At 34.0% G+C, this 27349-nt stretch overlaps 1 protein-coding gene across 2 annotated transcripts in view; it reads left to right on the top strand.

Moving 5' to 3' along the window:
• The first annotated feature begins 1620 nt into the window (after positions 1-1620).
• The window catches only part of LOC108735473 (protein doublesex-like), a 98463-nt gene continuing 72734 nt past the window's right edge, over positions 1621-27349 (top strand). The window contains exon 1 of one of the 2 annotated variants that reach the window (XM_018467439.1): positions 1621-3723. In XM_018467439.1, coding sequence (XP_018322941.1) covers positions 3270-3723 — 454 coding nt within the window. In that variant the 5' untranslated portion in view covers positions 1621-3269. The remainder of the gene's footprint in view (positions 3724-27349) is intronic. The other variant, XM_018467440.1, reaches the window with a different exon arrangement.

Genomic DNA, 27349 nt, shown 5'->3' with positions numbered 1-27349 from the left:
TAGGTAAGTATACATTATGTTATGTTTTTTTCAGATTCTTTATTCATTCAGCAACACATTGTAATTGCAAATAGGGACGTCTACATGTCTACACACCTGTTTTATTCTGTTACATATGTAATAAGTGAACTACTCTTGTTTTTAAACAAATCATGCAACATGCACGTTATTTGTATGTACCTATAAATTTATAATAAATATTAACAAGAAACATCTACATATAATGCAAACTTAAAAGTGGTTAGACGGCTCTCTTCGTTTTTCATTTGTAATAAATGCAATGCAGTTTTACCTTTCGAATTATTTCATGTTGTGATTTCTTTAATTTCATAAGTGTAACACACCCTTTGCATTTATACGTTGTTATGCAGATCAAATTCTAGGTATTTGTTTTAAATATATTTCTTACAATCACTTTCAAATATTACTGTATAGATGCTATGTTAAAATGTTAATGCAATTGGAATAGGTTTTATAAAAGAGCATCAAATTTCTTTTAGGTTAAAAAAACAGGATGAGGTGTGCCTTTGCCGAATAGTTTACGGAAAGACGCAATTATTTTGAGAAACGTAAACTTTTTTGAAATTATCTTCAAATGGAAAAAATTTGGTTGGTCTGCTATTACCAGAGGGGTTGGAGTGAGAGCAGCTCTAGTCTCGAGGCATTCAAATTTTAGAAATAATTTTTTTTATTGAAATCCCAAAGAAGGTCAAAATATGTTCAGTAAGTAGATATAAGAGACAGTTTGGATTTTGAAGTTGTACATAAATACTTGACTAAATCTGTACCTGCATAAAAATGTAGTTTACAATACGAGGGCGGTTCAATGAGTACCCGTGTTTGAAGACGGAGGACGTTCCTGAGGGAAATTGGTGTTGTCATCGTGTGCTGCCATATATCAAACCACGCCAAAACGAATTTCAGACTGATTGATAGGTTAGTTTGGATTTGGCAGCCATTCGACTGAGACGTGTTTCGTTATTTTCGCTAAGATGGAAAAATACCAGTATCGTTCGGTAACTCGCTTTTTGTTTTTGGATGGGAAAAATGCGAGGAGATGAAAACAAAGTTGGATGCTGTTTATGGAGACATTTCGCCATCTACGACCACAATTAGATATTGCTTCAACGAATTTAAACGTGGGCAAAGATCCGTTTTTGATAGGAGCGACCAGGAAGCTTGGCAAACGTTGTTACCGAGGAAATCATTTTACGGATTTTTTAGGAAAAGGAAGAACGATCACTAGACAATACTACAGTTAGTTATTGGACCGCTTCGACAAAAAATTGAACGAGACACGGACGCATTTGACGAAAAAGAAGGTGCGGCACATTCATCAGGAGTTGTTGCCGCCAAAATGCACGAATTACGTTATGAATTTGCTGCCGCACACCCCGTACTCACTCGATTTGACTCCCTGCGACTTCATCTTGTTCCGTACCATGAAGAAATGACTAGCAAGAAAGACATTTAGCGCAAACGAGGAAGTCATCGACGAGACAGGAGGGATTTTGGAGAGTTCGACAAATCTTATTTTTGGAGGGTTAAAAAAATGGCAGGGTCGTTGGGAGAAGTATATCTTTCTAAAAGGGGACTATGTTGAAAAATAAAAAACCAAATTTTATAAAAAAAACGTGTCTTCATTTCTAACACGGGTACTTATTGAACCGCCCTCGTACATCAATTTTGGAGCAGATTCGGGGGGGGGGGCTCATTTGGTCTGCCGGCCCGGACTTAGTCGGTCATTACATTACTTAAATATCTATTATAAGTAATAGAAAAAAGTAATACCGTATACATTTGAAAACGATTAAATAAAGGAAAAAACACAGTACGTTAACACTATAAAGGCCTATCTTAAATTTCACTCGTTTCAATTTTTCAAACAAAACAATTTACTGATTTTGTAAAAAACTTAATGAAGTCCAAATATGACAATTATTGATTTTTTCTTTACCAAACTCAATGATAGTTACCTTCAAATACACCTACAATTTACCTATAATAACATAACTTATGATAAGTTACTTATCAATAAGTAATTTACAATATTCATAATGAGATCTTTTTGTTCTTTTTGAAAATTACACATAAAGCCCTTCATAAATGGGGATCAGTTTCGCATAGAATTGAATGTACGTACTTTGAAACGTGCGGTTTATATGATAAGCCAGGACAACGGGCGTTGTTAGTCCTGACGTGGGCGATGATTCGGAGTCGAAACGACGTGAAGAGGCGCTTCTCCGGCGGGCGTCAAAGTCGTCAATCTCCTCGTCTAGGAATGTCGTCGTCGTCGTCATTAATGAAATATTCGTTGTGCCGTAAACGCCGCTGTTGCATGTGCAATATCGAAAGCTGAGCTTAATGGCAAAATAAAACGACCAAAATTAAATTCCTGCAGAATTAGCAACTAAGTCGCGCCATTTTTATTATAAAACTCGAGTGGCTGAGTACAGTGGTAGGTGGGAAGCGGTTGGAAGCGCGACGCGCTCTCTTGGTGCAAGACACTGCGTCGCATCCTGTCCTACACTATCCTGTCCTATCCTATCTTGCAATAAATAGAACGAACGTCGTAAACGGCTAATATAACCGTCTTGGTATTTGCCAAATTGCTACAGAAGTAGTTACCGAATACCTGCCATCAAAACTCGCTTCCCCGGGTTATTACCGCATAAAACACGGCTCTAAACTGCACTCCTCACATGCATTCCCCCACTGCCAAAGTCGTAAATGATATACCCTTTGCCCCGCACTGCCGATGCAATCCTGCACAAAACTTCACCTCACTTTGACTTTGCAAGACTGACAGTTGACTTCGGGTTCAATTACTTATCACAACCGCCGCCGCGTGCACTCTTTTTCACACGTATTAACAACACAGACAGCATACTTAGGCTTCGGGAAATTGAGTGGTTTGCCGAACACACGTAAAACGACGACGCAGCTCTACATATCTGCTACCTGTTGCTGTGTGCTCTCTCTTACTATTACTACACTTACTACCAACTGCATTCGAAACTAACTGCAATTTTGCCGCGTTCTTCTATTCATCATTGCCATTATCATCATCGCCGTCATCATCATCAACATCTTTGTTGCTGTTAGTTGTTATTGTTGTTGACAGTTGTTCTCGTCGACCGTGATACGAACACGTGCTCGTCAATTTTTTCTGTGCAGTGCTATCAGACAATTCAACCCCGCCGAACACGACCGATATTTCCCTCGTTGTCGATGTTACGTTACTAGGCGATTCGATTTGTGTGCGAAAAATGACTGACACTCCGGAATTCGAGCCCAAAATGGAAATAAACGCTTCCAGCACTTCGACAGCGTCGCCCAGAACACCTCCCAATTGCGCCCGGTGCCGGAACCATCGTCTCAAGATCGCCCTCAAAGGACATAAAAGGTATTGCAAATACCGCGCCTGTAAGTGTGAAAAATGTCGCTTGACCACCGAACGGCAAAGGGTTATGGCAATGCAGACCGCTCTCCGAAGGGCTCAAGCCCAAGACGAGGCTTTGATGAGATCCGGAAGTAATCCCCATCATATGTTGCCCGGTCCTGTCAAGAGTCCTTCTCCAGTACAAACTCACGATCGCAGCAGCTTGGATTGCGACTCGTCAGCTTCCTCACAGTGCTCCACAACCCCGGTTGTTATCGAGAAAATGAATTCTATTGATCCTGCTATTCCTACAACGACTACTGCTTCTATTGGATCTATGGGTAAGTTTTTCATACTTTTTTCTACCTATATTAGCAAATTTCCATGTCACGCCGTCATGGTTACTAAATATTTCGCGGTTTTAAGAAGTTTGGGAAGTTCCACATCTTCTTGAGTTAATTCTTCGGATTTTTTATCTGATAATTTTAAGATGGAAGTGGAATTCCGCTTGTTGTTTTCCCGAAAACATCTTCCAATGTATTGGAAAGTATCTGCATATGTATACGCATGTATTGCTGGATACTGTGCTGAATAATCGCACTCAAAATAAGTGCAACATCTGCTCTCTCTTATGCCAAGGTATTTTAATAGTTGGAAACTATTCTTAGCATTTTTGTCATTATCTTTATCTTAGAGGTAGTTTCAGTATTCTCGAAATTGTTAAATAATTCGCAGATTAGCACTTAGCACCTACTATAGTTTCAAAATAACGCTGCAATGCTGTATGGTTATCTTAATGTCTATAATTTGTTCTTGCAGTAAATGTAGGAAGAAGTGCAATAGTGTTGCAAAAAGTGTTATACACTAAATAACATGATGCAATTAAAAATGCTGTTAACTGCCGGCGAATGGTCATCTTTCTCTCTTTTTTTTTTTTATCACTACTTGCACCTTGCACGCAAGACGAAGAAAACGCAAAGCAATTTACACTTTGCGCTTAAATTGTGTCATTACATATTATTTACACAATTGTGTCACACGGGCACTGCCAACCGTTAATTGAGACGGGAGTGATAGTTTATAAAAGGAAAATAAAGGCACCTATTGTGCGACTTGTGAAAGATTAGTTGGATACAAAACGGAATTATGAATTACAATTGTACCTACTCTCAACTCCGATATTTATATATTATTATTGCACGGAGCTTTGGATGTAAACGTCTCAATCATCCTGTCTTGACACTCGCTCGGAAAACATTTCATCTGTAATCGCTTCCAACTTGTAGTAGTTTATTGTGTTACAACTGTATAGGTACATGAATTCACTTCACAATCTGTCGAAGTGCAACTTATCAACTTCCACGACAAAAAAAAATATTCAGCTACTTACAGACTATTAACTTGTATTAGTCGATGGCAATGAAATTGACTTAATCTCACAAAAGAACCAGAAAAAGTAATCGTAAATGTTTTTCTTAACTTTATAGTGTGGAATTCGTTTATTATGACTCCGCCTATATTGACCAAACGCTTAATATAAAGTTTGGATATATTGACTTCGTTTAAAATGATATATCGTTTATTATGACTGATTCTCAAGAAATCATATCCGGCTATAGAGACCCAAATGATTAATAATAACATTTTCGCTCATTTTTCCGACCCTTCTTTTGTATATTGATATTACAATTCATCCTTCTTTTTCTTTTTCTTTTAATAAATATATACAATTTGTAGTTTTTCTCTCTATTAAACTAAATAACTAACCAAAATAGAAAGTTGTTTATTTTCTAAGAGTATTCTTTATATGACGCCCGCTTAATATGATGTGTTTGTCATTTCCCTTCGATGTCATTATAAGCGGACTTTACTGTATGTACATACCTAAACTATAAAATTAGTGGACACAAAAATCAATTAGTATATGGGTATTTGTCTTTGCTAAATGGTTTGATTTGAAACAGATATCTTATTTTATTGTTTATTTAAATGGATTTGTAATATTATAGTGTACTGTTGCTGTTACATTGGAATTTTGTATGACTCGTTGTAACTGAATTATTATTATTAAATTTTTCTATTAAGTCTATTTATAAATGCTCCAAGTTGGCTTCTTAAGTTGGTATGAATTAACTAGGTATAATAGTTGTAACGTTATTCCTTTAAACAATTCTTGAAAAGATCAATCTGTACTCTACTACAAACAGGTAAAGTTTATTTGGTAGTTGGATGATTTTTGGGATTCCCATAAGTCGAATTTTCATAATTCTGTTTTTATCTGAAGACAACATTATGTTTCGTCACAGAGAACAGAGAAGTGTTGCGCGAGTTTTCTTGTTTTATAAAACTTTTCTAATTAAACGTCATATGAATTAAAAATAATACATATTCATATGGGAGAAACTTGGGTGGATTTTAGATGAACTTACTTAAGTGCTTGTCGGTTACATTATCACACATTTAAACGAACCAAAAACGCAAAACACTCCGTATTTTAAGAAGAATGAGGACAGGAAACAATCCCCGTACATAAAATATGAAAGTTATACTAAAAAGTTACAGCCAAATTGACTATTCAGTTTCAAAATGTTTTCAATCCAATACCGACTTTATTTCGGTCTTCATGATCGAACCATTTTAATCGAAATTCGTTTGGCCAAAATCGAGTTCGAAGACACAACACAAACGAAACAGACCTTTACAGTCTCATTACTGAACGACATGGACCGGTCATTTCGCAAGAATTGTTTGCATATTTCTTCATTCGAAAAATTCTTTGGCCAAGAAACAACAGTCGTGAGCCCCGACGAACACACGATTTAGTTAATATGTTTGCTGTAAATGGTCTGAAAGTCTACATACTACTTTGTAAAACACAGAACTGGTCTTTCGAACTTATTTTCGTATTCCCTTAAACGGTTTTTCTTTTCGTACGTGAAGATACGTTAAACCGTTAATGTATACTTGTTTTGCTTTTAATGCAAAAACAAAATTAAACAATACCTATTTATTAAATTGATGTATCGTAATTATTGTTTTCCAGTTTGCGCATCTTTTCGCATACTTTTATATAAAAATCTTAAAAATATCTTGATGTGATTGAACTAGAATTAAAATTGTTCCGCTCCATACAATGTAATGTTATACATTCAATTCAATTACAACAGTCGTTGTGGCACTGCTTTTTATAATCTTTTTATTAAAGTAGGCGTCACTATTGAAATGAAAAACCATAAACATACCTATAAAATATAAATGGAGACTACGCACTCAAATGTCAAATAGTCAAACAGTTTTTATAATAAATAAAACATAAAATAATCTATTTATTATCTATCTACATTTTACAGTTGCGATTTTTTGTTATCTTATTTTAATTGGGGAACTTATTATCTTACTCTACTCTCTGTAAGTGGGAGGATTCCTGACTGCGAAGCTTTTTTATAAAAACATAAGCAGATTATTGATTTTTAACCTTTTTGCTAATACTTAGCTTAATTTTAATTGTCTATGTACCGCTTAGATGAATACCTATATAATATTACTTTCTTCCTACCTACACCTAGACGTTAATTATAGTAAAGAATTATTCTGACCACACGTGGGTAGGTACCTGGGGTAACCGTCGTTTAAAACTGATCAATAATATTCAGCAACCCGAAATATTTTCTGACCGCGACGTGTTATGTTCCTTGTTCACCAAAACATGCAACACAAACACCAAAATTATTCTTTTACTAGCTAACGGCAACCCATTTCGTTGGGTTTACATTCTCATTCATTCTAAACGTGTTTGGTGGTCGTTTTGCAAACTCACACGCACACTACATTGGAGAAATCCTGAACGTTATGGAAGATTCCAGACATTTTTTGGGACACCAGTCGAAATATATAAAAATGCCCTAATTTAATGTCGGAACCCAACTTCACCACTCAACTTTTCAGAACGAGCTCAATTCATCTGGTCCAGTTCACCCTAGAAGATTCTAACCTGAAAACAACCCTAGACATTGGAGAACATTACCTCTTTCATGTTGGCATGGCAATGGCAAATTCACCAGGTACTGGATAATTAGTCATAAATGGCAAAAATTAGCCACTAGCAGGGAAATCCGAAAACCAGTTTGCATGCTAACTTCAAATGAAGATAGAGTATGCAAACGTTGTAAAATTGGTTAGGAAAATCTTAGACAGTCAAAACTGGTCTCATAATTACCCGCTAATTAACCTCTAAGAATGAAGACTTCTAACCAGAGGGTTGGATTTTTTTCAAAATAGGATCATTTTTCTATCTTGAGGGACCCGACAACTGCTAATTCGAGAAGGATTATACATAGTAGGCACTCACATAATCGGGTTTGAAATTTGTGAATATTTCGCAAATTAGACGTGGAAGCTAAAAATTAGCCGCGACCCGGGAAACTCGAATATTATATAATCTCCCTCACAAGATCGAGAAATTACGCTATTTTCAAGAAAAGTTCGAATCCTCTGGTTGATCAGCGGTGTATTAGTGGCCAAACATGAGTCCAGTTCGAAGTGTCCACGTTTTTCTTAACTGCCTTTACATTTTCTTTTGCTTACCCGATTTGATGTTAGTATGCAAACTAGTTTTGGGGTTCACAGCAAGTGTCAAGCCCAACTGAGAATGCCTACTACAAACTCACTCAAAGTAGCGGTTGCCGGGTCGGTAAGATGACAAAATGACTCTATTTGAAAAAAAAAATAGAACCCTCTGGTTAGAAGTCTACATCGCCAGCGGTTAACTAGTGGCTAATTATGAGTTCGGTTCTAGTTGTGCAGGATTCTCTAACAGAATTTACAATTTTTGTATAATAGCTTCAATTGAAATGAGCATTCAAACTGGCTTTTGGGTTTCCCGGCTCGTGGCAAATTTTATTTTATGATTTATATATTTGCCTGCTATTTTTGCCATGTCAACTTCAATGCAGTAAGAACAAAAACATTCAAAAACATTATATCTCATACATAACGGTTCTCGAACATTCTCAACGGTTCTAGTTATTTTAGCCAAGAACAGTCTTAGAGACATTCGAAGATTTTATAGTTCATAATAAAGCTAGAAATTCAGGTACTTTTGTAAATACCGGAATCTCGATTTTCACTTCTTCCACAGGCGTCCCATGACGGCAAATTTTGTTTTTTATTATTCTGCAGAGTGAATGAAGCAGATCCTAGTGGGCATTACAAATTAATAATCGCACGGTTATTTTAATTTTGAGATGTTTCTTTTTCCTCCCTGCCATAAATAAGCTTTACAACAAAAAGATTAAAAGGTATCACGAGGAATAAAAGTGCATCATTTCAATAAAGATTATCTCCTAGCATCGGACCCAGACCAACCTCTTTGCTGTAGGATGTAAGTACGTGACAGACTTCGAACCACAAGAGATGGTTAAATCACCTCATTCTTCAGTGGTTTTTCGCCGCCTTTGCCAAGGTATCGATGTTGAGGCTCTATCATTGTGCGTAGCTGGTATTGTGGATGTAAACACATCGTTATTAACTGCCCGCGACTTTCAGAATTACTCAATATAAAGAAATTGTTATGTACAAACACTGCTCGTGATTACTTTGATCGTATGTACCTACGTCTGAATCGTAATTTACTTAAAATTGTATCAGGTCATTTTGAACTGAATTATTGTACAAGGTTGGTCGGAAAGGTAAAAAAATATTGATCTGTAGTAATTGGTTATTTATGTTCTTCATAAATAACTTGCTTGGATGCACATTTATATTTCTCTTTCTCTCTTTAATTTTTCCTGTCTTGCTGCGTTCTTCAGACGAAACGTTTATCCGTCAAAAATTGATTACAACACATAAAAATTAAACAACAAATTACAAATTGCGTACAAATTTAAATACAATTAGAATGTTACTGTTATTATAAAACAAGGTAAAGAAAGGGTTCCGTACCTAAAATCAGAAGACGTACCTGAANCCCATAAAAATTAAACAACAATTGCGTAATTTAAATACCTTTAAAATGTTGCTGTTATTATAAAACAAGGTAAAGAAAGGGTTCCGTACCTAAAATCAGAAGACGTACCCGAAGAGAAAAGTCTTAGTAAAAATTACCATGATCGTCACTATAAAGTAGGTGCAAGAGACATGTATTGAGAAAATTCAATACTTTTTCTTGAAAACACGATTTTTTACTGTGCTAGCAAGGTAATTTTTCGATTGTGAGTCAATGGCGCCCAGATTATGAGTCAGCATGGTAATTTTTACAAGATTTTTCTCTCTGTGTACTAAAATCGAGGCGCAGCAAATTACTTCGGTTTGACCCGAACTTGTTCGAACTTCGTTAGTTTCGCATCGCTACTTCAAAGACAATTTGATTTGATGTGGATGATATTTATGCATACCTGCCTCGTTTGCGTCATTTTATTAATAAAATCGTTGTTATCAGCGTTATCTACTAAATAAATTAAATAATATGCCGCGCATGTTCGAATCAGTGCAGTTTTCGTTGTTTAGACCGACTTCGTTCAGAGTTCTCGAGGATACAAACGAGGAATCTGTTTCGTCTCGCTTTGCCTCGAACATGTTCATGCCGAGATCCAAGCACACCTTTAAAGCATCGATTCGTTGTCTCTCTGCAGACTTAGTTACTGACCATCAATAACTTTACTAACAGTACTCTAATCTAGGTCTACCCCTATTCCTCTTAACTCTTGTTTCTGCGTCTACTACGTCTCTGACTAGACCTTCATGTCTGAGAAGATGTCCTACCAATCTATCTCGCTTAATCCTTATTGACTAAGTATCTTTGATAAAATCGAAGTTTTACGAGCATCATATGATCCTCTGTTCAGTATGGTTTTGTTAGCAACTATATAAATGTGTCTTTATTTTGCAAATAATCGAATATATATTATTGAAAAAGCGGACATTTATAGGTACATCTAGTTTCAAATATCAGTGCTAGAATGTAAGTTATCCTTGAATTTAAAACAAGTTAAGTAAATGTTAAATGAATATTTTTTTATGAGCAAAGTAATATCGGTATTCACTTGCGATAGATATCTAGAATGTTTTAATATGTTCGTTAGTAATGTGCATATTTCTTGTTTCTATAAAAATTATTTATGACATTTAATTTAAATAAGTGCCACTTCATATTTCACACTTTTCTTACTGATAAATTATATTATTGTTTACCATAATTCATAACTGGAGTATACATTTCCGAACAAATTTAAATTGCGTATTTCAGAAAATATGTAGAAAATATTCGTGCCTCATACAACTTACATATTCTGTACAAATGCCAAAAATAATTGAGTGGTTACAAATTAGTGAATAGCTTGCTACTTCATCCATGATTAAGGATGTTTGGGAGGTACAATCGGAGACAAGAGTACATAAAGTTAGAAATTCGTGATTAATTAGGTTTTGCAGCATATCATGAGGTAAATAAATACTATCTATACTAAAAAAAAGTATACGGTTTGAGAGAAAATTTGGAATTTGACCAAAAACTTTGAATAAAATAAGAAATAACGAATAATATGGAAAATTTTTAACTGACTTTTGGCAGTGAATATGCCTTGATTTCAACTTCGAAACAAAAAAATATTTAGTTTCAATCTCTATTAATAATGAGCGTAAAACTTTTTAATATGTTTAAATAATAATTAAAACTTTAAAATTGCATTTATTTCAGACAATTATAAATATTATCATTATATTATCAAGTAAAAACGAGATTTTCAGCTAATTTTTCATTTTTTCCTCGATAACCATTTAGTGAATTTGAATAACCTTACGCTAAAGTGATTCTCCAGAGTTCAAGTTACTTATTATAAAAGTTTGAAATTTCTGGTAGCTTTTTTTCTGTTAATAAAAATAAATTTAATCTGTTCGGTTAACGAATCTCCATAAAATGACGTGTAAAATTACAATTTTTTAAAATTTCAATAACTTTTTAACGGTTTAGTGAATCGATTTGTAATTTTTACAGGAGTTTTAGAATTGAATGAGGAACGTTTTTCCAAATTTTTATTTGTCTCGTAGCATTTTGACATACCTCCCAAACATCGGACTGAAATTTTACAGAGAAATGAATAATATTTCTATTTGAATATTTTAAATCTTAATTAATATTTGTTCGATAATCGACAAATAAAACTAAAAGGGAAGAAATACAGGCACCGATTATAACTTCTCTTACTCCCACTTTGATTTTGTTTTTTTTCTTTTCGGGACAATAGACGTTTTTCTTGTCTTCGTGCATGACAATCTTAGTCAGGCATTCCAGATTTCTGATGGTCTTCAAGTTGACAAGTATGTCGTAGGCAGTCAGTGGTATGAAGACCTTCATATAAGTTGCAAATATTTTTATCATAGGTACTCATTATTATCCATACGTCGAACGCGATTTCCCATTTTAGACGACAACTTTAATACTCCTTGCAAGGCTAGTCAACGAGCTTACGACAAATAACACACTGCACGCATATTTACGTGCGCGTTTCCAGAAGAACATTGAAGCATTAATTTGTAACATATTTCAGAAATTTATAGTTAATCCGAAGGCTAAATGTGTAACTGTTCATTCTGCATTTAAAACGAACAGAAAATACACTTTTACTGTTTAAATGTAAGAGCATAGTTATACCATGTCCGCGTATAGCTGTTATTATATAGAAAATTATTTAGATTCTGGCGTTATAATAATCTTCGATTAACACACCAACTCAGAGATTAGCATATTGACTTTCTTGCCCTCTTATTTTACTTTTAAATTATTCCAACCATCCGGTCTTAATGCAATTATGAGCCGTAATTTGAAAGGAATCCAAGAATGTTGCAATTAATATAAGATTTATTAACTATCGTTTTCTGATTGAGGATTCATAAATCATACAAATACAACTTAAACTGAAAAATCGCTAGAATGTTTAACTTCATCGCAGATGTCATCAGACATGTCATTCAGTTAAAATTATGCGTTATTAAATAATAAACGTAATACATCAGACAGATCACGTTGTCTATTTATATTCTCCATAAACGCCTTATTATCGTTATTTGTCGGACGGCTGTTTTAATTTTTACCATCAGTTTAATTCCTTTCGCAAACAATATTTCCAATTTTTAAAAGCAATTTTAATATTCTATTCTAATGTTTTAAGAATTTCATATCATCATATTACGATGGGGTTCATATACTTTTTATAAGTACAATGATACTTGTACCTATAAAATAATAAATGGAAACAATAAAATAAGCATTAAAAACAAAACAAACTAAATTGGCCTAATAAAGGGTAACCAATTTAAATCCTCTGAATAAACTCAATATAAATATAAAAATGGACAAAAACCTCGGTCAGATGTTTGATAAGTTTAATTTCTATGCATGTTTGACTGAGAACTGAAAACTTACATTACTTATATGTATGTACGTATTATTTGTCTTATTATTTTACTGCCCGACTAAAATTTTCGGAGGGTTGCAGCGAGGGTTTCAAACAGGTTAGCCACACTACCTCGTGTGGTTCCCATATTTCACGTGTCCCATAAGACGTACAAAAAGAATATAAATCGCGCATCACTATTAATGCCTCATTTGGCACATAATCAATAGGATTATACCAGCTTATAATTTTCAAGTACAGCCCATTTGCAAATAATCGCAAGTTTATTGTATCTATGTAAAATGAGTTCCTAAATTTAATGTAACCAGTACTGATACCTGTTGTGGGGGTTCTAATGAGAAACCTGTGGGGAAATCCCTTCATCAGGAGGATTCTGATAGAAGGATTTGCCACATGAGGGCCACACGCTACATTGGGTACAATCAAATATTTGATCATTGTTATGCAGGCCCGGACTAGAAAAAAAAACTACCTTTTCGTTTTCGGGGTTTTAATAATTTTGAAGGTACAGTAATAAATAGGAATGGCGTCACGTGACCATTTAATCTTAAAATTCGAGCACACGTGAATGATTATAGATTCAAAGCCGCAATAGTTGCGAAGATTTAAAGTGCAAAAAAAATTAGAAAGAGACTGTGGTAAATATTAATTAAAAATTAAAAGGAATACTCACTACTCAATACAAATTATTTGTGGTAATTAGGGGTGAATATTCCTTTTAATTTTTATTCAAAGTGTAGGTTTCTAATTGCTGAGAATCGTATTGTCATATTACGAAAGTATCTATTCATCATCGTCGGATTTTCAATTTGTGGTTTATCTCTTAATGTTTTGAGCGAAATCGGCGGCCAAATGCTGTAATTAGTAACTAATAGATATGAAATTGTTTATTATTATTATATTCTTTTAATGCCACGTTTAAAAGGCTGCGATATTAATAAACAAAATTACGAAATCATTTCAAACATGTAAATACTCACATTACATGTGCAAGTGGTCGACACTATGTGCATATTATTATTGCACTTTACCTATTATGCAATAAAATTTATCGTTTGATTTAATTATATTAAGATAAAAAGTGCGTCTATACAGGGTGAGTCACTAAGCTGAAATTGGTCATTTATACTCGTATACTTCAAAGTAGAGAAACATTTTTCAAATAGAGATAAGTGTATAATAACGTAAAAATATTTTCAAATATGGCGGACTTCCGGTTGTACATATACATGCGCAGTAACTTCGTTATTTCAAATGGAACCCCTACTTTTTACTGTATTTTTGAATTCTCCATAAAAAAACAGTCAGTTTATTAAAATGTATTGGACTATTTTCACAGCTAATTATGTAATTACTCAACAATAAATTAATTTGGTACTGAAAATCAAACAACAAACTCGCTAAACTTTTTCAAACGGTTAAATTTTACATTCTATACAACCTACATTTGAAACATTTTTCTCTATTTTGAAGTATACGTGTATGAATTTGGGTTTAGTGACTCATCCTATATATCTATATGTATGCCTTTTACTTCATTTCACTTTGCTTTGTAACAAAATAAATTTTGCAGCTAAATTAAAAGCAGTGTTTTTTTTTTCATTCACTGCCTAGTTCATAAGCCCTTGAATGTTTATTTTATGAAAGGATTCCGCTAGATTCCTACAGAAAATTGTCCTCTGCCAAACTTCTGGTAGTTCTCGACCCACTTAGGGACTCTAGCTGCACCCCCCTCAAAATACTAGTCAGGATATGTATATTTGAACTTATTTAATAGGTATATTCGCACCTTGGATATCCTTATAGAAGAAAGCACCTTTAAGGAACCATAGGTATCTCAAGAAGATGAGCTTTTACGACTTAACGCTGAATTGAGTTTTTTTGGTCTATACATCGAGAACTACCAGAATCGAAAGTTATAAAAAGTTTGCTAGAAGGCCATTTTCCATAAGGATATAGCGGGGCTTTTTAGATGTTTGTTTGATATAAAGAGGGAAAAGTTGAATAAAAGTGGACCATGGAAATTTAAAACACAGAAGAGGAGGATTGTTGCAATAGAAAAGTTTCATGTATTCAATAATCAGAAGAAAAGTGGGTAGTTTATGGCAGCATTATATCAGAATTTAACGAATTGATTGCCAATGTAAAATGCTCGTTAATATTATGTACTTACCGTGCCAACAAACGATAAGTAGCATGGTAACAACAATTCTTGTAATAAGTTGCAAAAGTCTCTTGTTGTCGATTTAACGACAAATCGTTTAATTTAAGAAATAATAGGCCTTTTCAATAAACTACAATGTCATTACGGCATTTTAAGGCAAATTAATTAGTTAGTATTTTGCGAACAATACTTTTTATTGCTCCAACTTATTTGTACTAAAGTCGTAAACGCTGTTGGGAAACATTCAACAAGTGGTCAAAGCATGTTTTTCCATTTGATAAAAAATAATACCAGTGCGCAATTGTGTGGCTTTATTTCCTTATTAAAAATTAAAGACTTTCTGAAGTAACAAATAATACCTACCGCCCGACTTTTTTTAAGCGTTTATTACTATTTACAAATATACGAATCAAACGTAAAATAAAGAAAATAAATATAAACAATAAAACAAGAAGAGAAATAATAAAAACTAAAATTCTTTTAAGAAAAGCATATCATTCCCGAGAAAAATTCCAAACGACATATTTTTAGAAGACTGTCTACTCATGTGATCACAATTCGCAATTAAATCAAATCGCTATTATGTCAAATATAAAAAAAACAATGCACAAACTGTAAATTTCAACATAATTTTTCATTATGCTTGACAATTGATTCGCCAACACTGTGACTGTTTTAGAAGTGATACAATGAACTTGTTGGCGAAACAATAAAAAGGATTTGTTAAAATGTATTACCTACTTTTCATTATCCATATGAATTTCAACGAGGTTTCAGTAAATTATTTGATATTATATTTATAAAAAAACGTATGTATCTGCTCCTTAAATAGTCAAATCATTCTAAGAATGTTTGAAGTTCAGCAGAAATGTATTATAGATGATAAAACTATTGCTCTAGAATTATTAAGTATACAGTTATTTCTGACCTATAAAAGAGGGCATTGAAAGTTGCTAGTGTTTGCGAAAGAATTTGGAAATTTTTACAAGAAGTTAATTCATTATTCTTTAATTAAGATGATAATTAAGGCTAATATTTATGTCAGCACGACCGCTTATAGCGTATAATCTTTTACGTCGACAGATGCCAGTCTGTCTCAAGAATTACTGAGGAAATAAATTATAAATGACAATTCTATTTCAAAAAGAGCATACTTATTACTTTGAGCAAAATAAAGAAAATTTAGTCGAAATTATTTTCTCAAGTCAAAGTCAAAACTTTAAGAAAAGAGAAAAAATTAAGGCCAACAAATGATAAGTATTTTCGGATAATTTCATGCCACCCAATTACAAGTCTTTAATCATAATTCAATACCACTAAACAAGTTTGATGGGATTTTTATGATGTAAATTAAATAACAATATTTGGGACGGATTAAAGGAACAGGATAAAAACTGCGTGGGACTGGGAAGTGTCTCGAAATCAAAAAAAACATACGGGAAACCTTGCATCATCTTAAAAACGAGGAAGAAAAAACTGGAATAAAATAGAATAACATAAAAATTAAAGTTGATAAAACATGAATATCTCTAGATAATTGCGTGCTATCCATATATATCCATTATATCCCTAATACACAAGTTTTAACAGGGGGTTTACTAATATAAATTAAATAACAATTTGGGGATGATTAAAGGAGCTATATAACCATACTTAAGGGACTGAACATTTTTCGGCGTTATAAAGAGTGGTCATTAAAAGCAGAGAAATAAAAGATATTATTTTACTATTCTATAATAATGTGCATTTACTAATATAGTACACATTTTGCACACGAACATTATTATTCATACATTGCGTATAGCCTGTTATCTTCGTCTGATGTTTTTTGCTGCTCCAATATTTTAATTGTATTTTGTTACGTATCTTACTCATATCTTGAGATACTGCTGGATCAATTTGATTATATAAAAAGTATTTTTTTAATAGTTTCGCTGCATCAAGTGCTTGTTTGATGCTTGGTGGAGGGACAGGATCGTCTTCTTCAACAACGTACACAGCTGCAGTTCTTATCTATTTCGGCAACTTAGAAAGTACTGCTCAATGATTTATAATGCCGCATTGTTGTCGTTAAATAGAGTGAGCGTGACGCTATATAGAGTGTAATATTATATAGAAAACAATGTAAACCAACCAAAGCCAAGCAATTTCGACGTTTTAAGGAGTTTGTCATTAAATCGAGTGACGTTATAAAGAGTTTACACTGTATTTAATATACGCCCCTGATACGAATGCTGAAGAAAGAGGGCTGCAATTTTAAAATTTCCGCCAACTTCGAGCGTCAGGCCTGTACTTCTTTGTCAATTGAAAGATATCGTTAATGTGGTGTAGTAGATAATAATCCAAAGAATCGTTAAGGTATGAAGAAATCTTCATACAGCGTTTTCAGATGCGTTACATACTCAAAACATGTATTTCTGGTGGAACTACATTTCTTCATTATTTGCAACGAATATGTGTACACTTAAGTTCAAGGAAAGTGGGCAGGAGACATCCTGTCATGTCATACAGTAGAACATTCAGCTTATTCATTTCATTTCATTTTAGTCTTAGGTATTAATGCACTTTATAGGCAGTCGGAGGTTGGACCGAACTATATTTAAGTAAAACAAAAAACAAGTAAAACATACTTCTGATGCCTGTTTATGAAAAGGTTCTTCCTGTCCATTTTTAACGAGTGTGGCTGCACCTTCACATGCCTCCTACCTGAAAATATGTGTAACTTGAGCAACTCGTCTTTGTACCGCTTCGGTTAATAATACGGAGTTCAAAAAAAAGAAGAAAAACAAAAATAAGGATTACAGACGCAGTTAAACGGGGCGTTTGCTGATTAAACGAACAGTCTCGTAGCAAGTAAAATTAGCTTATTTAAAGCGTGGTCGGTCCCTTTATTCATCGAGACGTTCGACGTGTACGGGTTTCAGTTACCAAAATTGCAAGTCTTAAATTCTCCCAAAAAACCTTCCCGGTACGTGAAATTACAGCTGTTGGCCCATGCATTATAAAGTTGCAAGGTAACAACGTGGAATTTAAGTCGGTGGTTTCTATGTCTGTTTGACGAAAATGACACCAGTAGTGGTAATGGTAGTTTGTAGTTGAAGATGAAAGGGTACAATACAGTGTAATTGCTCTAAGTAGATTGTTAACACTGACTCGCTATTTATGTCGGACAAGCCGGTGAATCCATAAGACATAGACTAAAGGAACATTTAAAATCAATAAAAAAAAAAAAAACAATCGCATCTACTGGTTTTGCAGACCTTTGCATTTTTAATAACCCTTTTTAGACTAACTAAAATCGATTAGAAATAAGGAAAACGCTATGCAATAACAACGAATTCAGATTTCTTGGGAATTGTCTCTATTCCTTTTTCACATTCTATTTATAATCGCCCCCTGGTGCCGGAAATACATATCTTATGTTTTTAATTGAAACTCGATAGAATCCAGATCATTAGTACGACACTTATATGGCGGACACACATTTGTTTTTACTCTCNCTAAAAATATGTGTAACTTGAGCAACTCGTCTTTGTACCGCTTCGGTTAATAATACGGAGTTCAAAAAAAAGAAGAAAAACAAAAATAAGGATTACAGACGCAGTTAAACGGGGCGTTTGCTGATTAAACGAACAGTCTCGTAGCAAGTAAAATTAGCTTATTTAAAGCGTGGTCGGTCCCTTTATTCATCGAGACGTTCGACGTGTACGGGTTTCAGTTACCAAAATTGCAAGTCTTAAATTCTCCCAAAAAACCTTCCCGGTACGTGAAATTACAGCTGTTGGCCCATGCATTATAAAGTTGCAAGGTAACAACGTGGAATTTAAGTCGGTGGTTTCTATGTCTGTTTGACGAAAATGACACCAGTAGTGGTAATGGTAGTTTGTAGTTGAAGATGAAAGGGTACAATACAGTGTAATTGCTCTAAGTAGATTGTTAACACTGACTCGCTATTTATGTCGGACAAGCCGGTGAATCAGTAAGGCATAGACTTAACGAACATTTAAAATCAATAAAAAAAAATAAAAAAAAAACAATCGCATCTAGTGGTTTTGCAGACCTTTGCATTTTTAATAACCCTTTTTAGACTAACTAATATCCATTAGAAATAAGGAAAACGCTATGCAATAACAACGAATTCAGATTTCTTGGGAATTGTCTCTATTCCTTTTTCACATTCTATTTATAATCGCCCCCTGGTGCCGGAAATACATATCTTATGTTTTTAATTGAAACTCGATAGAATCCAGATCATTAGTACGACACTTATATGGCGGACACACATTTGTTTTTACTCTCCTTCACTCATAAAAATTCTTTCATTAATTTGTAACAGTCTCAGTTCCGAACGAATTCTAATTGACAGATGAACTGAAAGCGGAATAATATTACAAGTAGAAATCAGAAGAGTGCAACAGGTTTTTCGGACACTTTGTTGCAAGGGGGTACATTAAAAACTTGTTCGCTTGTAGCAAGATTTCCTCAACACGTTGAACTGAATTAATAAGGTTAAGTAAAAATATTGCAATGAGAATTTCATGTAAAATTAATGCTTATATGAAAAGAAGTATATTCATCTAAAAATAACATCAGAATTAAAATTCTCATTAAAAAATATTAATATTGATTATTTCTTGTTTCTTATTAGTATGCTAAGTATTCGATATCAAAAATGATAATCCTTTTTAACCATTTAGGTATAAAATTCTGTCGATGGTTGCCACATCATAATCCTTTTTAATCATTCGGGTTTAAAGTTCTGGCGATGTTTGTCACAAGTATTTATTATAAGACAATTTGATATGAAATATTGAGTTTTGACCTAATTGCAGGAAATGCATGACATCGTTGTTAAAAAAATACATACGCGCTGTAAGTATAATGTTTGGCACAATTATAAGATTGTGGAAATCAAAAACTAAATACCAATAAAAGTAGAAATGATTTTTCTTTCGTATGGTATTGCTGACATTCTTTTAGATTTCTCTTGTCAATGGCTGCATTGACCGAAACCCTAAATATATGTGAGATATCCGGCTTTTGGTGTATAAGTAACCCTTTAAAGTAAATACTATAACGTACAATTTTTCGACATGCTACATCATGACTACATATAATAATAGTCGCTGATGGCGACAAAAAAAAGTTACTAGAAGTCTAGAAACAGTTATACTGAATGCAGTAGGTGTTGAAGGCGGGATATAATACAAGGAGGTGTTTAATTGGGAGTAAGCTACTGATGAGGAGGAGTATTATTACAGTACCTGCGGAGGTGTATAGTTACTTTAAATTACACGTTAAGTATATTAGTAAGCTGTAGGAGCGAATGAGACAGATTGGTTTAAAATTGTAGAAGTTAATCAGATGTAGAAGACTAGAAGAGTACAACAGTATTGATGAAAATAAATAAAAATACAACAGGATGAAAGAGTAGAGAATGAGTAAATATAACGATAAGGAACAAAAAATTAAAAGACGTGGCTGATTTTGGGTATCTAGAAAGTCAGATAATTTAGGATTGAAGGAGCAGAGGATAGCACAAGGTCGGGTTAGAAATAAAGAGGTCTTACCCTCCTTGCACATTACACGTTTTTGCCCGTGCGGGAATAAATCGTACGGGCAAATATTTTTAGTCTCCTATCAAGAGTATGGAGGTCTTTCACATTGTACGGTTACGGCACGGACGCGATTTTTGATCGCGTTGCAGCCGTCCAGTGCCACTACAGATGAACGGTAGCCGTATCGAATCTTCGCTTAGTGGACTACGTGGTCAAATGCACCCTTTCATACTAGACGGTTTCAATCGTGCGGGAACGTGTCTACTACTACCATTTAATTCGCGTTGTTTACAGTTTAGTTGTTTATTTTGCGGTTTAATATACGTTCAAAAAATAGCTTTTCAATAATTTCCAGCAGACAGACGGACAGACCGTCAAACTGACTGACGGTTTTGGGAAAATAAATATGTACTTCTTGGTTTAGAGATTCTACAACGTGAAAATAAGCAATGATCTCGGAGGATGATTCTTTTTAAGATTACAATACCTCCCTCTGCAAGGGAAGTAAAAGCAGTCGGTGTTAAAGTTACAGCTAGCATTTCAATAAGTTTTATACAATTTCTAAATTGTGTGTTTTGCCGTTGAAGGACATTCTGCAATTTGCCGTGCAGTTCGTCAAAGGAGTCACCTGACATACGAAAGTAGTTGAAAAACTTCCGTTCATCATTTCTCAGGTCTTCAAACAAGGTATAGAATAACCCCATTTCCTCACGTTTCTGATTAATAGGATGCACCCTATGAAGGCGCTCACGCCTTTGTCTTTTTAGATACAATAACCGAGCTATAATCTGCCCCCGATTCATAGTCACTGTACAATACTTTCCTCAGAAATGGTGACAACGAGCACATGTATCTGAATAATGTTTTTGTACGGTTACAAATCGTGTGATTCCTACGTTTAAAATCGTACAGTGTGAAAGCAACTGCACCACGATATAAACTCGTACGACTTTTGATCGTGCGGGCGAAAACGTGTAATGTGCAACCAGCGTTAGAAACAGTATGAAGACAGAGGGCGCATGGAAGTCAATAAAAATAAGCGAAATAGGTTGGTAGGACACCTTCTCACGCATAAAGGCCTATTTGGAAACACAAATTAAGAAGAGCACTGTTGAAGAATTCCTAAATAACTTTAGAAAAGAGAAATTTACATACGATCATGCAGTTAACATTTGAATTGCTGATGTATTTATAATAATGATGTTAGCTTGCAATTTGCATGCATAATTTTAAGAGATATACGGAATCGAGTTCTCGCCCTACAGAACTCTAAATTAATGCATACGCTCTTTTTTATTTTGGTGATATCACCTAGGAGCTTACTATGTATTGGCAGGCATTACTATGAGAATCATGGCACCCTATTTCTTCATTCCACTCCCTAACTTCCGCTTAAGGTTTTCTCGAGCATACATCGACTGCGGAAGTTAGTGCCATCATTACTGCTATTATGTTTATTAGGCAGTTCTTTTTTAATACATCTCATATGCCGTAAGAGACCGAAGCGGTATAGGAACGTACCTATTCAATTATTGTAGTAATTATGTTGCAAAAATTAAACAACATCCTCTGTCTCATTCATTCTAAGCAGTTAAGTGTATACTTATACATTTTACTATTATAATACGTATCTGGTCAGGAAATTAGCAATCGCGTACAATGCTAAAGTCTATGATCAAAGGTGATTTAATATGTTGATCGATCTATACTCAAATTAGGGGTTTTCTCTAAGACAGAAATTGATTTCTGTCATATATATTACATATTCTATTTGTACTTGGTACATTCTTTTGAGGCTATAATGTAAAATAAGTAAAATTTGTTTAAAGATTAAAACATCAAAGTGACATAATGGAGGGTAGGTAACTAATTTGATCCCATAAAAAAACTAGGTAAATAGTACCTCAATTTGTCCTATTATATGAAACAATAAATAAACCTCGATTAAAATTTGATTACTCCATTTTTACTGTACAGGTAAGGTAAAACGTTCGCCTAGTATAGAAATTATTCGGTGAACGTATGAAATATACTTTTTCGGTTTCGTAAATATTCGCCTTTTTTTAGGTTTTGTGAATTTGTAAAAATTATGGTATAATTTAGTGACCAATGTCTTTTACAGATTACTAGATTTTATCCGCAGCTTCGCTAGCGCTAATGTTCTAAAATACGCGTCAATGATTATCGACGACCACATAAAACTAATTCTATCCCTCGGGAACAGTATCTTTTCTCTGGATAAAAGGTACCCTATGTCCTTTTCTGTACCTCTGACAATGTCTGTACTAAATTTCATGATAGGTTTTACCCCTCGCTTCGCTCACGTTGATGTCCTAAATACGTGTCAAAGATCATCGACGACAACATACAACTAATTGTTTCTATCCCTCGGGAACAGTATTTTTTTTGGATAGAAAGTACTCTATATGTTCTTCTCTGTATCCCTGACAATGTGTGAACAAAATTCCATGATGATCAGTGAGTAGTTAAGGCGTGAAGTGGTAGCAAGCAAACAAATAAACTATCAGGCGCGCATCGCGATTTCGATCTCGTTTGCTATCATCAGCACGCCGTAGAGACAAATAGTTTCGACAAAACATCGACCCAACCTACTTGCTGCCGTTAAACAGCATTTAATAAACAATTATATGAGAAAAATTAAACGGTCTCTTGTAATAACAAGTGTTTCGGAGGTTCCTCCATGTAATAATCGGTAAAAGAAAATAGTTTTTAATTGAAAAATAAGTGCAACCCCATGAAATTGCCGTCTCTATAGCGGGCTTAATGGTACTTAATAAGAAATTAAATCACGATTATAACATCGATTGATAAACTACCGAAATGTGAAACTTAATCGGCACGTAATTCGCTACGTTCATGCATACGAGATGAGAAGCCAGAGGCTGCATATTTCGTGTCGTCCATTATACGTATACAGACACATACACATAAATATCTACGTGTGTAACAGTTCAGGCTCTCGCAAACTTGTCGTTGTTTTTTAGCATCTGCTAAAAGAGGAACCGGCGCCAAAAAGTTGTTTCAATGTTGCTCTTCCGTGATGTCTTCCCATACCGAACGATACTGGGATAAATCACTTATTCAGCAGGACAATGCTGATGCTGTTGTTTTAAATATCATAAGTTACTGCATGTAATTAAATACAGGATAATCCGTTAAGAATGTGAACCACGTGACACTGAAACACGCTCCTGTCAATAAATCTATTCACTTGACGGTAGGGCTTACCGCACCCTTTGTCAACAGTATTGGCTTATCTTCGCGTGTGCGTTTAACAAGAGGGTTTTCTGTAGTTCTGAATCCGAATATTAGTCGTTTGGTTGGACATGTACCTCCACTCTTTCCTTTCCTTAGCTAAACTTCGCATTTCTCTAAAACTAGAACAGCCCACATCCTTAACTATTTGCAAACAGTAATCTAATCTAGGTCTACCTCTACCCCTCCTAACTCCTGTTTCTGCCTCTAATATGTCTCTGACTAGACTTTCATGCCTAAGAAGGTGTCCTACCAACCTATCTCGCCTATTTTTTATTGACTTCCATAGAGTCCTCTGTTCTCCTATTCTTTCCAATACCTCTTCATTTCTAACCTTTTCTACTCAGGATATCCTCATCATCCGCCTATAACACTACATTTCGAACGCTTCTAACCTTTTCTTTTATGTCGCGCCCACTATCCATGTTTCGCACCTCTACAGCTCCGTGCTCCAAACATACACCTTCAACAACCTTTTTCGAATTTCTAAATTAACCGTTTGCGAGCATAGAAGTTCCTTCTTTTTATTAAAGGTTACACGACCCTGCGCTATCCTCTGCTTTATATCCCTACTACTCCTTCCGTCCTGACTTATCTGACTTCCTAGGTATCTAAAATCAGCCACTTCTTCAAAAATTTCGTCTCCTACCTTTATATTCGCTCTTTCCCTACTTTTTCTTCCCTTGCATACCAGTATTTTAGTTTTATTTTTATTTATTTTCATACAGTACTGATCTGTCAGTATCGCTTCCATTTTATTTAAAGCTATTTCTAGGTCCTCCTTGCTAGGTGCTATTATTATGTATTAAAGTTAATTTTCCGATTTCCTGATTTTTTTCTTCTATTCTAAAATGCTTAACCTCATCTAAAGTTGAAATCACAATGGGTCTCAAATATTGATTTTTAACAATGGCTTTCTTTTTTGTTTTTGTCAGTTTAATTTTTAATGATATAAAATAATGATTAGTATCTAAAACTCGTCACAAATATCAACGGTTAAATGAGTCAGTGGAAAGTCCTTTAATATTATACGAGTGAATTTCAGCCATTTCGTATTGGCATAATAAAAAATAAAATCTTAAAACTCTGAAAAAGGTGCCCAAAACTATGTAGAAGGGACTGATGTAACTTAAAATTAGTTTAAGGATAATACATACAACACAGTTTAATTTTACTCTGTATGTAGCCTCTCGGAATCGGTACCTATCCACTTTTATCTCACAAAAGCTGTCACTTCAGGTCTAAGGACAAAAACTTACTGGGATTCGTTGGATACCGAGCTTAAGTGTCATAATTTCAATAAGTAAATTTGCGTCATCAAACTGATGTCATTACTTTTACGGGAATATCCTCTGCTTGAACAATATAGAAAATAATTGTAATTGCGTCACTCACTTAAAAATTATTGAACCATAAATGGCAAATGAATACAAAGCAACATAAAATCTATTGTTAATTTTCTCGTTTCTGGTTACAAAAGAATATATTTCTTTCATTTTCTGCTGCTAATTCACATACTTCCTGTTAGCTCATTTTCTTAACACAATAGATTGTTATAAATTTTTAATTATTACTATTTCAAACCAGAAGCAACTTGTATAACTGTTGTTTTACAAATGCATACGGCATTCTCATATGTTTATGGGAGCATCATCGTATGGTAACACTTTATACCCTTTTTATCGTGATGGTGAAATCAAATTACGCGGAATTTGATGATAGTATTCTATAAGAATTCGTCATTTTTTTATTTATTAATACACAAAGTTGTGGTTAATCATCGAGTGTGTGGACTGTTAATTAACCCATTATAATATATTAATATGCTCAATTAATTGTTTACGTAACGTAGTTATTGTGAATTAATACATACAAAATATGAAAATAAATATACCTTTGTTGCATCTGTTTTCTTTTACCTTGAAAGTAATTTTACAAGCGCTCAATTGACACGTTTTTACATTTTCTCCTCACAAACATTTTGCCGCTTATCATGAGTAGGAGATACATAATGTTTGTTACATGCAGTTGTAATTGTAACCGATAAATGAACCTAAAAGGCAAGGATGTGAAGTGGCGGCTCTGGTTTCGGCGATCGTCGCTGTTCGCAGTAGGACACTACTGTGCCGTGATATTAATTGAATTATTTAAACACGTGATTGAAAACATTCAACAATTTATGACTTATTTTCTTTTAGGCAAAAGCACATGCACTTACACAAACATTCGTGCATGTTCCAGTTATACATATGTATATTGATGTTAATGTTCGTCTTGATCGTCTATAATGAGCACTCCCGTTCATCTGCGGTTGTTTGAGTACTTATAATAACTGTATGTTTTATCTACTGCAGTGGTTACAAGCAATACCAACACAACTGGTTTCAGAACAAAACTATAATAATATCCGTAGGTATTTCCAAATTAGTTTAAACGCCCAAAACTAAGATTTTAATCACATTCAGCGTAACTGAATCACTGACGAGAACATTAGAGTAAAGATTACCTAAAATATAATAAACCTAATTATCTATAACACTTCTAATGGCCAACTGTACATGTTTATCATCCAACCTAGACACCAATTACCACTTAAAAGTGGCATTTTAACAACATATGTTATCCGTCGTCAAACTTTTCTTCAGGATCGGCAAACTGGACCTTACAAAAATTACTTCAAATAGGTTTGCGCCTCCAGTCCTCCAGTTTATGGCTATTTTGCACGCAAACGTGACTCACCAAAAACCCGAAAGTTTGCCTATTTGCTCTGTACACGTCGTTTGCCAAAATAAATAGTTAAATAAAATTTGTGGTCTTTATAATTTTACAAAAAAAAAAAAAACTTCATGGACGTTGATAATTATGGGGGAGTTTTATCTATTAAACGTATTAAAATTGTTTGTATGCACAATAAATAATAAATTGTTATACTGAGGGGCCTAACAAAATCTACCTGTCCAATACACAAAATAGATATTTTATATATTATATAATTAGGATTATGGTATAATAAGTACTCGATTGTAAAGGATCTAATCTAATATCTGCCTATCGCGAATGTCAATACTAAAAGAAATAATAAAAAGATATATTCAGAATCCTAAGGGTCATAGCTGAGTTGCGCAGTAACAAAAGTCATTGATTTCTCTTGAAGAAAATTGGATGCTACCATGGGCGTACCAGGGTAGGCAGCATAGTCAAATTTACTTTTATTTATTTAAGGATGTTTGGGAGGTACAATCGGGGACAATAGAACATAAAATTAGAAATTCGTGATTAATTAGGTTTTGCAGCATATCATGAGGTAAATTAATACTATCTATACTAAAAAGAAGTATACGGTTTGAGAGAAAATTTGGAATTTGACCAAAAACTTTGAATAAAATAAGAAATAACAAATAATATGGAAAATTTTTAACTGACTTGGCAGTGAATATGCCTTGATTTCAGCTCCGAAATATTTAGTTTCAATCTTTATTAATAATGAGCGTAAAACTTTTTAATATGTTTAAATAACAATTAAAACTTTAAAATTGCATTTATTTCAGACAATTATAAA

The sequence above is a fragment of the Agrilus planipennis genome, unplaced genomic scaffold, assembly GCF_000699045.2.
Source record: "Agrilus planipennis isolate EAB-ADULT unplaced genomic scaffold, Apla_2.0 scaffold91, whole genome shotgun sequence".
In the NCBI taxonomy this organism is placed as follows: domain Eukaryota; kingdom Metazoa; phylum Arthropoda; class Insecta; order Coleoptera; family Buprestidae; genus Agrilus; species Agrilus planipennis.
This window is presented reverse-complemented; position numbering and strand designations above follow the sequence as displayed.